Genomic DNA, 16,152 nt, shown 5'->3' on the forward strand with positions numbered 1-16,152 from the left:
GAAGTTGTAGGAGTTCAATAAATATTGGTTAAATAAATAAATAAATAAATATTGACATAAATCTCTTTTTGGGACCCTATACCTAACAAGATACAGAGATTGGAGATGGTACTGCACAATTCCAGTCTCTGAATTCCAAGATAAAAGCATTTTCAGAAGTCCAGAGTAAATTTAAATCTAATTTGAGAATTGCATTGATTTTACAACTTTCTGGAAGGGTCTTCGTTTCCTAAAGAGAAAGCAAATAGGCGCCATCTAGTGGCAACAAGTGTGTTGGGCTTCCCTCGTGGCTCAGCTGGGAACACATTTCTGTTACTTGAATTATTGATTAGCAATGAAATTGAAAATGTAGCCTGATCCAGAAGGTTTTTAAAAAAAAAAAATTATATGAACATAATAATTATGATAGCCAGAAGTTCTCAGATTTGAATTTTCCACAGGCTATGTTGAACTGAATAGTCCTGTCTCCTTGCTATGAGAAAGTACCGTTCTGTTTCTTCTAAATTATTTATGACTCACTTTTGCTTATTAAGCTTTGTTTTTCAGAATCTGGCATTTATTGTTCCTCTTTACTTTTCTTGTTTTATCCTCTACTTATCCTTAAACTCTTACATTGGTACTGGCCTAACCGCTGAATGAGTAAATAAATTCTCTGCTGCTGCTGCTGCTGCTGCTAAGTCGCTTCAGTCGTGTCCGACTCTGTGCGACCCCATAGATGGCCTTCTACCAGGCTCCTTTGTCCCTGGGATTCTCCAGGCAAGAACACTGGAATGGGTTGCCATTTCCTTCTCCAAAATAAAGTCTCTACTTCTAAGAATTTATAATCTTATAAAAATAGCACTTATGAGGCTAAACATGTAAAAGAAATGCCAAATAATGTGGTAATCTCTTCAGGCAGACTTCTGAAGCCTTCTGAGGTTTAATTGTTGTGTATACTTTCACTGTTCAGGCATAAACCACATCTTGTAGTTGTCTCCCTATTGGCCTTGCAATGTAGTGGGTGAAGGTTAAATATTTATGGTGGTAACGGTAGAAAGACTACCAATAACTGTCTCAGCTGAGCCCAAGATATCTGGGCCCAAGATACTTTAGCCTTAGTCTACATTTGGTGGAGCATTTTTTTCAGCTGGCTGTTAGAGAAATTAAACTCTTTGTTAAGACTTGTTACCTTGTAATATTATAACATTTTTAGGTCCACTAGTATCAGTTCCCTTTTTTCTGAGTTGTGTTGCTTATCACTTACTCCATATCTTTGGAAGCAGATAGAGAAAGGGACAGTACAATAGTTTTAAGACGCTACTGAAATTTTAAAAAAATAACCAATTTCCTCTTATATGGTTATTTTAGAGTTTTTCCTTCTGCCTACAGATACTGATTTTTTTTTTTTTAGATTGCAGAGAAATAGTTTCTTTGTAATATTGTCTTTTTTCTTGAGAAAAATATCTTTTAATTGCAGAAATGGCTGTGGTATTTTGAATAGTATATTTTAAAGCTAAAATATTCCATATATTATTTCCTTTTAAGGGGTAAAACAAACACTGTTTCTAAATCTTCCTACTTTCCGAAGCTGTATTTACATAATTTAGCATATGTTGTTGTTGCTGTAAGTCAAGTCTGACTCTTTGTGACGCCATGGACTGCAGCACTCCAGGATTCCCTGTCCTTCACCATCTCCTTGCGTTTACTCAAACTCACATCACTGAGTCGGTGATGCCATCCAACCATCTCATCCTTGGTCACTACCTTTTTGTTCTGTCCTCAGTCTTTCCCAGTGAGTCAGCTCTTTGCATCAGGTGGCCAAAGTATTGGAGCTTTAGCCTACGCATCTGTCCTTCCAGTGAATATTCAGGGTTGATTTCCTTTAGGATTTACTGGTTTGATCTGCTTGCAGTCCAAAGGACTCTCAAGAGTCTTCTCCAGCACCACAATTCGAAAAGATCAATTCTTTGGTGCTCAGCCTTCTTTGTGGTTCAAGTCTCACATCTGTACATGACTTCTGGAAAAAGAATAGCTTGGACTGTAAGAATCTTTGTTGGAAAAGTGATGTCTCTGCTTTTTAATATCCTAATCTCTAGGTTTGTCATAGCTTTTCTTCCAAAGAGCAGGCATCTTTTAATTTCATGCCCGCAGTCACCATCTGCAGTGGTTTTGGAGCCCAAGAGTATAAAATTTTTCACTGTTTCCACTTTTCCCCCATCTATTCGCCATGATGTAATGGAACTGGATGCCATGATCTTCATTTTTTGAATGTTGAGTTTTAATCCAGCTTTTTCACTCTCTTCTTTCACCCTTACCAAGAGGCTCTTTAGTTTCTCTTTGCTTTCTGTCATTGGAGTGGTATCATCTGCATGTCTTAGGTTGTTGATACTTCTTCCAGCAATCTTGATTACAGTTTGTGAGTCATCTACCCGTCATTTCACATGATGTACTCTGCATAGAAGTTAAATAAGCAGGGTGACAATACAGAGCCTTGATGTACTCCATTCCCAATTTTGAACCCGTCAGTTGTTTCAGGGAAGTTCTAACTGTTGCTTCTTGACCTGCATACAGATTTCTCAGGAGACAGGTAAGGGAGTCTGGTATTCCCATGTCTTTAAGAATTTTCCAGTTGTGATTTACACAAAGCCTTTAGCATAGTCAATGAAGCAGAAGTATATGTTTTTCTGGAATTTCCTTGCTTTCTCTGTGATCCAGCAAATGTTGCCAATTTGATCTCTGGTTCCTCTGCCTTTTCTAAATCCAGCTTGTACATCTGAAAGTTTTCACTTCACATGCTGCTGAAGCCTAGGTTGAAGGATTTTGAGCATTACTTTGCTAGCATGTGAAATGAATGCAGTTGTACAGTAGTTTGAACATTCTTTGGCATTGCCCTTCTTTGGGATTGGAATGAGAACTGACCTTTTCTGATCCTGTGGCCACTGCTGAGTTTTCCAAATTTGCTAACATATTGAGTGCAGCACTTTCACAGCATCATCTTTTTAGCATTTGAAATAGCTCAGCTGGAATTCCATCACCTCTACTAGCTTTGTTTGTAGTAATGTTTCCTAAGATCCACTTGATTTCATAGTCCAAGATGTCTGGCTCTAGGTGAGTGACCACACCATCATGGTTTTCCAGGTAATTAAGACCCTTCTTGTATATTCTTCTGTATAGTTCTGTATAGAAGAACTTCTTGCCACCTCTTCTGCTTCTGTTAGGTCCTTAATGTTTCTTTCCTTAATCATCCCTATCCCAGCATGAAATATTCCCTTGATAGCTCCCAACTTTCTTGAAGAGATCTCTAGTCTTTCCCAATCTATTGTTTTCTTTTATTTATTTTTTTAACATTATTCACGTAGGAAGGCTTCTCTCCTTGCTATTCTCAGGGACTCTGCATTCATTTGGGTATATCTTTCCCATTCTCTCTTGTCTTTCACTTTTCTTCTCTTCTCAGCCATTTCTGAGGCCTCCTCAGACAATCATTTTGCCTCCTTGCATTTCTTTTTCTTGGGGATGGTTTTGGTCACCACCTCCTTTACAGTGTTATGAATCTTTACCCATAGTTTTTCAGGCATTCTGTCTACCAGATCTAATCCCTTGAATCTATTTGTCACCTCCACTGTATAGTCATAAGAGATTTGATTTAGGTCATACCTGAATGGCCTAGTAGTTTTCACCATTTTCTTCAAATTAAGCCTGAACTTTGCAATAAGGAGTACATGATTAGAGCCACAGTCAGCTCCAGGTCTTGTTTTTGCTGACTGTATAGAACTTCTCTGTCTTTGGCTGCAAAGAACATAATCAATCTGATTTCGGTATTGACCGTCTGGTGATGTCCATGTGAAGAGTTGTCTTCTGTGTTGTTGGAGAGGGTGTTTGCTAGGACCAGTATGTTTTCTGGACAAAATTCTATTAGCCTTTGCCCTGCTTCATCTTATACTCCAAGGCCAATCTTGCCTTTTACTCTAGGTATCTCTTGACTTCCTACTTTTGCAATCCAATCCCTTGTGATGAAAAGGACATCTTTTTTCTTTTTTGGTGCTAGTTCTAGAAGGTCTTGTAGGAGATCTTCATAAAATCGACTTCAGCTTCTTCAGCATTAGCGGTTGGGGCATAGACTTGGATTACTGTGATGTTGAATGATTTGCCTTGGAAACAAACCAAGATCATTCTGTTGTTTTTGAGACTGCACCCAGGTACTGCATTTCGGACTCTTTTGTTGACTATAAGGGCTGTTGCATTTCTCCTAAGGGATTCTTTCCCACAGTAGTAAATATAATGGTAATCTGAATTAAATTTGCCAATTTCCGTCCATTTTAGTTCACTGATTCCTAAGATGTCAGTGTTCACTGTTGCTACCTCCTCTTTACTATGTCCAATTTACCTTGATTCATGGACCTAACATTCCAGGTTTAGCATCCATCATGATAAAGTGGTGATATTCAGAAAGGACATGTTAATAGGATTAATAAGTAGGCTTTTTTATATTCCAGCTCTAATTTCTTTGACAATTGGTTGCTGTTATTTGTTATATCATTTGGAGGGCCAAAATTCTCTTTATTTAATAGGCTTTACAGTTTAAAGACTGCTTATAATACTTAATTGCTAATCTGAAAATTAGCAATTTTGCACCATTAGCATTTGTACTATGTTTGACATTTCTCAAGTGTTAACTGTGCTTTTTAGTTACCTCCATGTTCTCTCATTATGATGGCTGAAGAGGCAATATTGGATACTTTGACTTGTAATTAAAGAAGCATTGTTTCCTTATAATTACTGCAAAAATACCTGAATTTTAGATTGTATTAATTTGTCTTTTATAGAATATGCTGAATTTCTACACTGCAAAGGAAAAAAATTTACAGATTTTGATGAAGTTCGCCATGAGATTGAAGCTGAAACAGATCGAGTAACTGGAATGAATAAAGGCATTTCCTCCATACCCATTAATTTACGAGTCTATTCCCCACATGGTAAGTAAAATAACAAAATTCCAAATTCTTGTCCTTAAAAATTTTTACTATGTATGTTAATACATTATTTATGTAAAATGGCTTTTTTTTTCCTCTCAAAAAATCTTGGTGTCTAAGATTGTGCTTAGGTACTTCAGTAAATGATATAACCCAAACAGCTCATAGAATTATTTATGGGAGTCAGAAGGAGATAATTTGTAAAAGAGAATTGAGTACATTATTTTACAAAGTTTTCTTTATATATATTTTAAACTTTTAGAATTCCAAAGAAGAATGCATGAAAATGTCCATTTTTAGTAGCTTCAGCTTTTGCAAAAATCTTAGAGGTGCTTGGTTCTATGGTTGAGTTTTCTTTAATGAATTTTCTTTCAGTCCTATATATTCTTATTTATTCTCTTCCTGAGGAATCAACTGTGATTTTTTCTCTCCAGACTGTCAGCAAAAACTTATAAATTAGATAACCAATTCTTGGTGGGTAATACAGAATAAATAGCCTCCAGAATGACTAAGATTTTGTTGGGACAGATTTTCATCTCTAATCTTCTCCTCAGCTTGTTGCTTTTAAATTGGACCATGAAATGCTCAATTATGACTTCCCAAGAGGACTTGGAGCCAAGTGTATAGAGAGACTTGGAGCTTTTGTGTATAGACAGAATGATAGCCAGGTCAGGGCTGGAGTCACTGACTTAGTAGTTTCCTGGGTTTCCAAAATGGTGCTCTGTAAGTGTGGCTGTAGAGGCTACACACTAACTTCATGACTAACTGCTTTCCAATAAGCTAAGCGACTTGTTGCTGTTGTTTAGTCACTAAGTTGAGTCTGACCCTTTATGACCCCATAGACTGTAGCCCACCAGACTCCTCTGTCCATGGGATTTTTTTAGACAAGAATACTGGTGTGAGTTGCCATTTCCTTCTCCAGGGAATCTTCCCCACCCAGGGGTCGAACCCATGTCTCCTGCATTGGCAGGCATGTTCCTTACCACTCAGCCACCTTGGAAGCCCAGGCTAAGTGGCTAACACTTTGTAAATAATGCATAATGCTTTTAAAAGGAAGGACAAACCTTACTCTGAGAATTTTTACACCATTTGAAGGGAAGTGCAAGACAGACAGTATATTTGCTTATTGTTCCATGTTTGAATTATAGGTCCCTAGTTACAAACATGGCAGCTCTCTGAGAAAGCTATTAGGTATGCAAATCAGTGCTTCTTAAATTATGTTAAAATGATCATTTGGCCTAGCACAATCATATCATAAAAATAGAGAAGATTTGCAAGGCCAGTTTGAATTCTGTCCTGTTTTATTCTATGCACATGAGTTGGAACTCTTTAGATACACGTTATATAAAGCTCAGCTTGTTTCATTTCTATGAAAATAACACATGATTCTGCATTGTTGCTATCTTTCAGTGTGGATGGTACATGTAAGGCTCTTTTTCCCTTTCCACAGTGTTAAATCTAACCCTGATTGACCTACCCGGAATTACTAAAGTGCCCGTGGGAGATCAGCCTCCAGATATTGAGTACCAGATCAGAGAAATGATTATGCAGTTCATCACACGGGAGAACTGTCTGATTCTGGCTGTTACCCCAGCCAACACCGATCTTGCAAACTCAGATGCGTTGAAGCTAGCGAAAGATGTTGATCCTCAAGGTGAGTGTGTGGCCCATTAGATGAAAGGGAATTGGTTTCAAATGTCAAGAGTTTGGGTATATTTCAAGATAATACAAAATCTCATGACTTTATTTCATTATCAGTTAAATTGTTGTTCATAGTTGCTAAGTTGTATCCAACTCTTTTCCAACCCCATGTACTGTAGCCTGCCAGGCTCAACTGTCCATGGGATTTTCCAGGCAAGAATACTGGAGTGGGTTGCCATTTCCTTCTCTAGGGGATCTTCCTGATCCAAGGATTGAATTCACATCTCCTGCTTTGCAGGAGAATTCTTTACCATTGATCCCCTTAGGAAGACCTTTACATTAGACATTATTAATGTTGTTAGCTCTTTTGTATTTAAGATGCTGAAAGAAAAATAACTGGGGAATATAGTCTAAACCTATATCCCTGAGACTGGAGCTTGAAACAAAGCAGGTAGAAGTTCCAGGTGGCTAGATGGGGAACATCACTGGGACTCCTTCTTCAGCATTAGTGGCTTGGGAGAGCCAGAATATGGATTGGGGCTGGAATCTAGTTATAAAAATGATACTAAACTCCTGTCTCATAAACCTTCTTGTCCTGAAGAGACAAGATCAGGTTATCTGATGGAAAAGAGTTAGCACTTCCATCAGTGGAATCTAGAGAGTGCAGCATAGTCATATCCTTGAGAAGTCCACACTTACTTCAGCTGTAACTCCATCAGTGCAGTTCAGTTCAGTTGCTCAGTCATGTCTGACTCTTTGCGACCCTATGAACCGCAGCATGCCAGGCCTCCCTATCCATCACCAACTCCTGCAGTCCACCCAAACCCATGTCCATTGAGTCAGTGATGCCATCCAACCATCTCATCCTCTGTTGTCTCCTCTCCTCCTGCCCTCAATCTTTCCCAGCATCAGGGTCTTTTCAAATAAGTCAGCTCTTTGCTTCAGGTGGCCAAAGTATTGGAGTCTCAGCTTCAACATCAGTCCTTCCAATGAACACCTAGGTCTGATCTCCTTTAGGATGGACTGGTTGGATCTCCTTGCAGTCCAAGGGACTCTCAAGAGTCTTCTCCAACACCACAGTTCAAAAGAATCCTTTCTTTATTGCTGGGGTTCAGCCCCAGTGGATCCAGGGAATTCAAAGGGGGGATGGAGTCAGCATCCTAGGAAAAAACTTATTTAATTACAGATATAAAGAGAGATTAGAAAATGATGGTGTAGTAGGAAATATTAGTGGAGAAAAGGTGCTGAATAACTTGGTTTATGTGGAAAACCAATAAAACTCCAAGGCAAGGAGTTTGCACCATCTACGTAGGCCACTGGTGCCTGCTTGAATAGCAGAGGATGGCCTGCCTTGGGCTCCCTCTTGCGTGGGTCTTAGAAGCCAGGGCAAGTAAGTAGACATGGCGAGCCTCCACGCTCCAGATGGGAATTCAACCAGAAAAAAAGAGAACGAGAAAAGACCACACGAGGGAAACCAGTCTTTCCAGGAACTGGTCCGATTTCTTTATTTTTCAGTTTTGCTTATATATTTTTTGTTATACATAGGGATGAATACAGAGTCACGCGGGGTCAGCAGACCTGACCCTTATCAAAATCAGGTGCTTTATACAAATGTATAGAAAGGTCTTAGGGGCTTTACATCATCTTCTGGCCATGAGGCCTGCTGACATTTTATGGCCTTTTCTTTCTGATAATGGTCAGTCAACCAGAAAACTTATTCTTCCGGGGGTGAATTTTCTTAAACCAGGCTCTACCCTCCGAAGGCACCAGATAAAGTTGCATTACTATAGGGTGAAGGTGCAGTGGGTTACAATCGAGAAACGAATTTAGCCTAAAGTTTAACATGATTAATATCAAAGGTTAATACCTATTTCTCCTATATGCTAGTTATATTCATTTATGTGTATAAGGGCAGGGAATATGGAGACTTGGCACCAAATATTGGCCCAACAAATGAAAAACCCTTCACCAATATAATTCCTAATCAACCCACTATACTATACTAATAATTTTCTAACTTCTCAAAAGAATCTGTATTTAGAAAGTTTAAAGCATCTCGTGCCTCTCACAGTTGGGAGGCTGTGAACAATCACATGTGGCTGGACGAGCCTGTCAGGCAAGCTACAGAACTTTCACAGGAGTTTGTAAGTTGAAACACTCTTGTCACGCCCAGGAATTTTTATTAACTGGAGCTGTAAGTTAACTACTTCTCCAAGAGAGGTGGTGGGGGACAGCCCCCTGTAAAGTCAGAGGTGTAGGTGAGAGCATAAAGCAGTAAAGTAGGCAGACTCTGGTTTTGGGGGGGTAGATACTCGGGAACAGGGGGTCTCCTGAGGCTCGATCCCACTTTTGTGTATGCCGAGCCTCCTTCCTCATGACCTTTTCCACGGGCGGAGTTCCTCACGCTGGCTCCCGGCACTTTATATTCCAACTCTCACATCCATACATGACCACTGGAAAAACCATAGCCTTGACTAGATGGACCTTTGTTGGCAAAGTAATGTCTGTTTTTTAATATGCTGTCTAGGTTGGTCATAACTTTCCCTTCCAAGGAGTAAGTATCTTTTAATTTCATGGCTGCAGTCACCATCTGCAGTGATTTTGGAGCCCCCCAAAATAAAGTCTGACACTGTTTCCACTGTTTCTCCATTTATTTGCCATGAAGTGATGGGACTGGATGCCATGATCTTCGTTTTCTGAATGTTGAGCTTTAAGCCAACTTTTTCACTCTCCTCTCTCACTTTCATCAAGAGACTCTTTAGTTCCTCTTCACTTACTACCATAGTAGTGGTGTCATCTGCATATCTGAGAGTATTGATATTTCTCCCGGCAATCTTGATTCCAGCTTGTGCTTTCTCCATCCAAGCGTTTCTCATGATGTACTCTGCATATAAGTTAAATAAGCAAGGCAACAATATACAGCCTTGACATATTCCTTTTCCTATTTGGAACCAGTCGTTGTTCCATGTCCAGTTCTAACTGTTGCTTCCTGACCTGCATATAGGTTTGTCTAGAGGCAGGTCAGGTGGTCTGATATTTCCATCTCTTTCAGAATTTTCCACAGTTTATTGTGATTCACACAGTCAGAGGCTTTGGCATTGTCAATAAAGCAGAAATAGATGTTTTTCTGGAACTCTTGCTTTTTTGATGATCCAGCGGATGTTGGCAATTTGATCTCTGGTTCCTCTGCCTTTTCTAAAACCAGCTTGAACATCTGGAAGTTCATGATTCACCTGTTGCTGAAGCCTGGCTTGGAGAATTTTGAGCATTACTTTACTAGCATGTGAGACGAGTGCAATTGTGTGGTAGTTTGAGCATTCTTTGGCATTGCGTTTCTTCAGGATTGGAATGAAAACTGACCTTTTCCAGTCCTGTGGGCACTGCTGAGTTTTTCAAACTTGCTGGGATATTGAATGCAGCACTTTCACAGCATCATCTTTCAGGATTTGAAATAGCTCAACTGGAATTCCATCAGCTCCACTAGCTTTGTTCATAGTGAAGCTTTATGGAGGAGTGCAAATGATATCCCCAGTCTATCTGCCACAAATCTATGTCCAGAAAGTTAAATGAGGCCTCTCTTTCTGTTACAGACCTGGCTTATTTTACAAGCTTATTTTTATTAAATACTGCTTAGAAATTGCCATATGAATATTCATGAATTTATCCCAAATGAACCTCGTTTCTTACAGCTCTTTTTAACTCCTGCTTTTAAAGATAGCCCATCTTTACCCCAATTTTTTATATCCTGTAAACAGTAGTCCTAAGAACAGATTTTTTAAAGTTTGCAGATAATTGACAGGTAACTTTGCAGAGAATTGATAATTTTATAGGAATAGAGAAAATATTCAATGCCATGGTATTCTACTTCCTTGTCTGCTTTTGCATAGTGATGGCTAAAGAGAATAAATTCATTGCCTGAAGGCTCTTAAGTACACTACTTGGCTTAGTTACTAGAAATTCCTTGCTAACCTCAGGGTTTATTATTTGTTTTTGTATCCTAGTTTCAATGCTGAAACTCCTGAACATTGTTGTACTTGAGAACCCTCAGGTTTGCCTGGTTATTAGGTCTCTACCAGAGACCCACTTTTGTGCACTGCTATCCTGAGGCTTTGGCTGGTCCTGGACATTACTGAAGCTCCAAAGGAAGAGGTTGATTTCTTGCCCACAGCAGTAGTGTTCATATTTGTAGTAAAATAAGCAAAAGAGAAAAGAAGATGCTGTAGGACTCTATGCAACTTGAGTTTAGAATATGAGATATAGAGACATAGTATATTGGGGTTGACAAATAGATACATTTATTTACCCTCTCTGTCTTCCCAATTTCATCCCTCTGTGATTAGAGAACATACTTTGTGTCATTTTTATCCGTTGAAATTTATTCAGACTTATTTTATGACCTAACATATGGTCTACCCTGAAGAATGTTCCATGTGTATTTGAGAAGAATGTATTTTTTTTCTGCTGTTGAGTGTTCTCGATGTTTTCTAGGTCTATTGGTTTATAATGCCATTCAAATATTGTTTCCTTCTTGTTCTTCTGTCTTGTTCTTCTATTATTGAAATGAGATTTTGAAGTCTCTCATTATTATTGATACATTGTCTGTTTCTCCCTTCAAGTTCGTTGAATTTTGCTTTATATATTTTATGACTCTGTTGTTAGGTGTATTTGTACTCATTATATCTTTTTGATGGATTGACCTTTTGATCATCATATAATGTTCTCTTTTTTCTCTCATAACAATTTTGTCTTAAATTCTGTTTTGTTTGATTTTAGCCACTTCAACTCTTTTGGTACCTGTTAGCCTGGTATAACTTTTTCCATCCTTCAATTTCAACCTATTTGTTTCTTTTAATATAAAATGTATGTTTTGTAAATAGTATATAGTTGGATCAAATTTAAAAAGCCTATTCAACCATATCTTCCTTTTGATTGGAGTGTTAGTCCATTTCCATGTAATTACTGATAGAATTTATGGCTGTTGTTTTACTATCTTATGTATATATTATATATTTTTTGTTTTTATATTTCTTTATTATTGCCTTATTTTTTATTAAAAATTATTTTCTAAAGTATTATTTTAATTACTGTGTCATTTATTTGAGTATTTTAAGGTTATTTTCTTAGTGATTGCTATGGGATTACAATTGACCTCTTAATTTAGAATGATCTGGTTTAGGTCAACACCAGTTTAATTTCAATAGTATACAAAATTTTTGCTTCCATAGAGCTCCAGTCCATCCCTCTCCTTTGTGTTGTTATTATTACACAATTTATCTTTATACATCATGTGCTTATCAACACAGATATTATTGTTTTTGTAGTTTTCTTTTAAATCAGTTTGGAGAAAAAAAGTTACAGACACACAGATACATTATATTTTCTTTTACATTTATTTATGTACATTTGTCCCTTGATATCCATGGGGAGTTGGTTCTAATACATATCTGAATCAAGTCCCTCATTTAAAATGGCACGATATTTGCTTGTAGAATATATACATCCTCCCAAATACTTTAAATTGTCTCTTGATTACTTATAATACCTAATGCAATATGATTGCTATGTAAATAGTTGCTGGTATGTGACAAATTCAAGTTTTGCTTTTGGCAGCTTTATGGAATTTTCTTTGAATATTTTTGATCCATGGTTTGTTGAATCATGGGTATAGAAACAGTGAATATGTAGGGTCAACTGTAGTTACCTTTACCAATGTTCTTTATTTCTTTGTGTGGATTTTTTTAAATTGATTGACTGTTTATGTACTTATTTGTTATTTATTTATTGCCCTCTGCAATAAAAATGCAGACTCTTTACTGGACTACCAGTATTCCTCCTTTGTGTGGATTTGTATTGCTGTCTAGTGTCTTTTCATTTCAGCCAGGAAGACTTCAGTTAGTATTTCTTGAAGGGTAAATTTGCTAGTGAGGGGTTCTTTTGGTTTTTATTTGTCTTAGAATCTCTTAATTTCTTCTTAATTTTTGAGGGAAAATTCTTAGTTCATGGTCTTTATTTCACCACTTTGAGCATGCCATCTTACTGCCTTCTCAGTTCAGTTCAGTCACTCAGTCGTGTCCGACTCTTTGCGACCCCATGAATCGCAGCACGCCAGGCCTCCCTGTCCATCACCATCACCTGGAGTTCAGTCAGACTCATGTCCATTGAGTCCGTGATGCCATCCAGCCATCTCATCCTCTGTCGTCCCCTTCTCCTCCTGCCCGCAATCCCTCCCAGCATCAGAGTCTTTTCCAATGAGTCAACTCTTCGCATGAGGTGGCCAAAGTACTGGAGTTTCAGCTTTAGCATCATTCTTTCCAAAGAAATCCCAGGGCTGATCTTCTTCAGAATGGACTGGTTGGATCTCCTTGCAGTCCAAGGGACTCTCAAGAGTCTTCTGCAACACCACAGTTCAAACGCATCAATTGTTTGGCGCTCAGCCTTCTTCACAGTCCAACTCTCACATCTATACATGACCACAGGAAAAACAATAGCCTTGACTAGATGGACCTTAGTCGGCAAAGTAATGTCTCTGCTTTTGAATATACTACCGAGGTTAGTCTTAACTTTTCTTCCAAGGAGTAAGCATCTTTTAATTTCATGGCTGCAGTCACCATCTGCAGTGATTTTGGAGCCCCCCAAAATAAAGTCTGACACTGTTTCCACTGTTTCCCCATCTATTTCCCATGAAGTGATGGGACCGGATGCCATGGTCTTCATTTTCTGAATGTGGAGCTTTAAGCCAACTTTTTCACTCTCCTCTTTCACTTTCATCAAGAGGCTTTTTAGCTCCACTTTCTGCCATAAGGGTGGTGTCATCTGCATATCTGAGGTTATTGATATTTCTCCTGGCAGTCTTGATTCCAGCTTGTGTTTCTTCCAGTCCAGCATTTCTCAGGATGTACTCTGCATATAAGTTAAATAAGCAGGGTGACAATATACAGCCTTGACGTACTCCTTTTCCTATTTGGAACCAGTCTGTTGTTCCATGTCCAGTTCTAACTGTTCCTTCCTGACCTGCATACAGATTTCTCAAGAGGCAGGTTAGGTGGTCTGGTATTCCCATCTCTTTCAGAATTTTCCACGGTTTATTGTGATCCACACAGTCAAAGGCTTTGGCATAGTCAAGAAAGCAGAAATAGATGTTTTTCTGGAACTCTCTTGCTTTTTCCATGATCCAGCGGATGTTGGCAATTTGATCTCTGGTTCCTCTGCCTTTTCTAAGACCAGCTTGAACATCAGGGAGTTCACGGTTCACGTATTGCTGAAGTCTGGCTTGGAGAATTTTGAGCATTACTTTACTAGAGTGTGAGATGAGTGCAATTGTGTGGTAGTTTGAGCATTCTTTGGCATTGCCCTTCTTTGGGATTGGAATGAAAACTGACCTTTTCCAGTCCTGTGGCCACTGCTGGCATATTGAGTGCAGCACTTTCACAGCATCATCTTTCAGGATTTGAAACAGCTCAACTGGAATTCTATCACCTCCACTAGCTTTGTTCATAGTGATGCTTTCTAAGGTCCACTTGACTTCACATTCCAAGATGTCTGGCTCTAGATTAGTGATCATGTCATCATGACTATCTGGGTCGTGAAGATCTTTTTTGTACAGTTCTTCTGTGTATTCTTGCCACCTCTTCTTTATATCTTCTGCTTCTGTTAGGTCCAGACCATTTCTGTCCTTTATCGAGCCCATCTTTGCATGAAATGTTCCCTTGGTATCTCTAATTTTCTTGAAGAGATCTCTAGTCTTTCCCATTCTGTTGTTTTCTTCTATTTCTTTGCATTGATCGCTGAAGAAGGCTTTCTTATCTCTCCTTGCTATTCTTTGGAACTCTGCATTCAGATGCTTATATCTTTCCTTTTCTCCTTTGCTTTTTGCCTCTCTTCTTTTCACAGCTATTTGTAAGGCCTCTCCAGACAGCCATTTTACTTTTTTGCATTTCTTTTCCATGGGGATGGTCTTGATCCCTGTCTCCTGTACAATGTCATGAACCTCATTCCATAGTTCATCAGGCACTCTATCTATCAGATCTAGACCCTTAAATCTATTTCTCACTTCCACTGTATAATCATAAGGGATTTGATTTAGGTCATACCTGAGTGGTCTAGCGGTTTTCCGTACTTGCTTCAATTTAAGTCTGAATTTGGCAATAAGGAGTTCATGATCTGAGCCACAGTCAGCTCCTGGTCTTGTTTTTGTTGACTGTATAGAGCTTCTCCATCTTTGGCTGCAAGGAATATAATCAATCTGATTTCGGTGTTGACCATCTGGTGATGTCCATGTGTAGAGTCTTCTCTTGTGTTGTTGGAACAGGGTGTTTGCTATGACCAGTGCATTTTCTTGCAAAACTCTATTAGTCTTTGTCCTGCTTCATTCCACATTCCAAGGCCAAATTTGCCTGTTACTCCAGGTGTTTCTGACTTCCTACTTTTGCATTCTAGTCCCCTATAATGAAAAGGACATCTTTTGTTGCATGTTAGTTCTAAAGATCTTGTAGGTCTTCATAAAACCGTTCAACTTCAGTTTCTTCAGTGTTACTGGTTGGGGCATAGACTTGGATTACTGTGATATTGAATGGTTTGCCTTGGAGATGAACAGAGATCATTCTGTTTTTTTGAGATTGCATCCACGTATTGCTTTTCAGACTCTTTTGTTGACAATGATGGCTACTCCATTTCTTCTGAGGGATTCCTGCCCACAGTAGTTAGTAGATGTAATGGTCATCTGAGTTAAAGTCACCCATTCCAGTCCATTTTAGTTCACTGATTCCTAGAATGTCGACGTTCACCCTTGCCATCTCTTGTTTGACCACTTCCAGTTTGACTTGATTCATGGACCTGACATTCCAGGTTCCTATGCAATATTGCTCATTACAGCATCCGATCTTGCTTCTATCACCAGTCACATCCACAACTGGGTATTGTTTTTGCTTTGGCTCCATCCCTTCATTCTTTCTGGAGTTATTTCTCCACTGATCTCCAGTAGCATATTGGGCACCTAATGACCTGGGGAGTTCAGCTTTTGGTATCCTATCATTTTGCCTTTTCCTACTGTTCATGGGGTTGTCAAGGCAAGAATACTGAAGTGGCTTGCCATTCCCTTCTCCAGTGGACCACTTTCTGTCAGGCCTCCCCACCATGACCCGCCTGTCTTGGGTTGCCCTGTAGGCATGGCTTGGTTTCATTGAGTTAGACAAGGCTGTGGTCCTAGTGTGATAAGATTGACTAGTTTTCTGTGAGTATGGTTTCAGTGTGTCTGCCCTCTGATGCCCTCTTGCAACACTTACCATCTTACTTGGGTTTCTCTTACCTTGGGCGTGGGGGTATCTCTTCATGGCTGCTCCAGCAAAGCACAGCTGCTGCTGCTTACCTTGGATGAGGGGTATCTCCTTACTGCCTTCTGACCTCCATAATTTTCTGATGAGATATCAGCTGTTCATCTCATTGAAGATCCTTTGAATTTCTTCTGTCTTGTTGCTTTTAAGATTTTCTCTTTGTCTTTTGAATGTTTGATTATGATGTTTATAGGTATGAATCTCTTTGCTTTTTTAGTTTTCTGGAAGTTTGT

General features: G+C 38.9%; 1 protein-coding gene across 1 annotated transcript in view; it reads left to right on the top strand.

Moving 5' to 3' along the window:
• DNM3 (dynamin 3) overlaps positions 1-16,152 on the top strand; it is a 636,190-nt gene that overhangs the window by 173,801 nt on the left and 446,237 nt on the right. Inside the window, exons 3-4 of the mRNA XM_052654294.1 lie at positions 4,803-4,952; positions 6,400-6,603. Coding sequence (XP_052510254.1) covers positions 4,803-4,952; positions 6,400-6,603 — 354 coding nt within the window. The remainder of the gene's footprint in view (positions 1-4,802; positions 4,953-6,399; positions 6,604-16,152) is intronic.

This window comes from Budorcas taxicolor, chromosome 16 (genome assembly GCF_023091745.1).
Source record: "Budorcas taxicolor isolate Tak-1 chromosome 16, Takin1.1, whole genome shotgun sequence".
Classification (NCBI taxonomy): Eukaryota; Metazoa; Chordata; class Mammalia; order Artiodactyla; family Bovidae; genus Budorcas; species Budorcas taxicolor.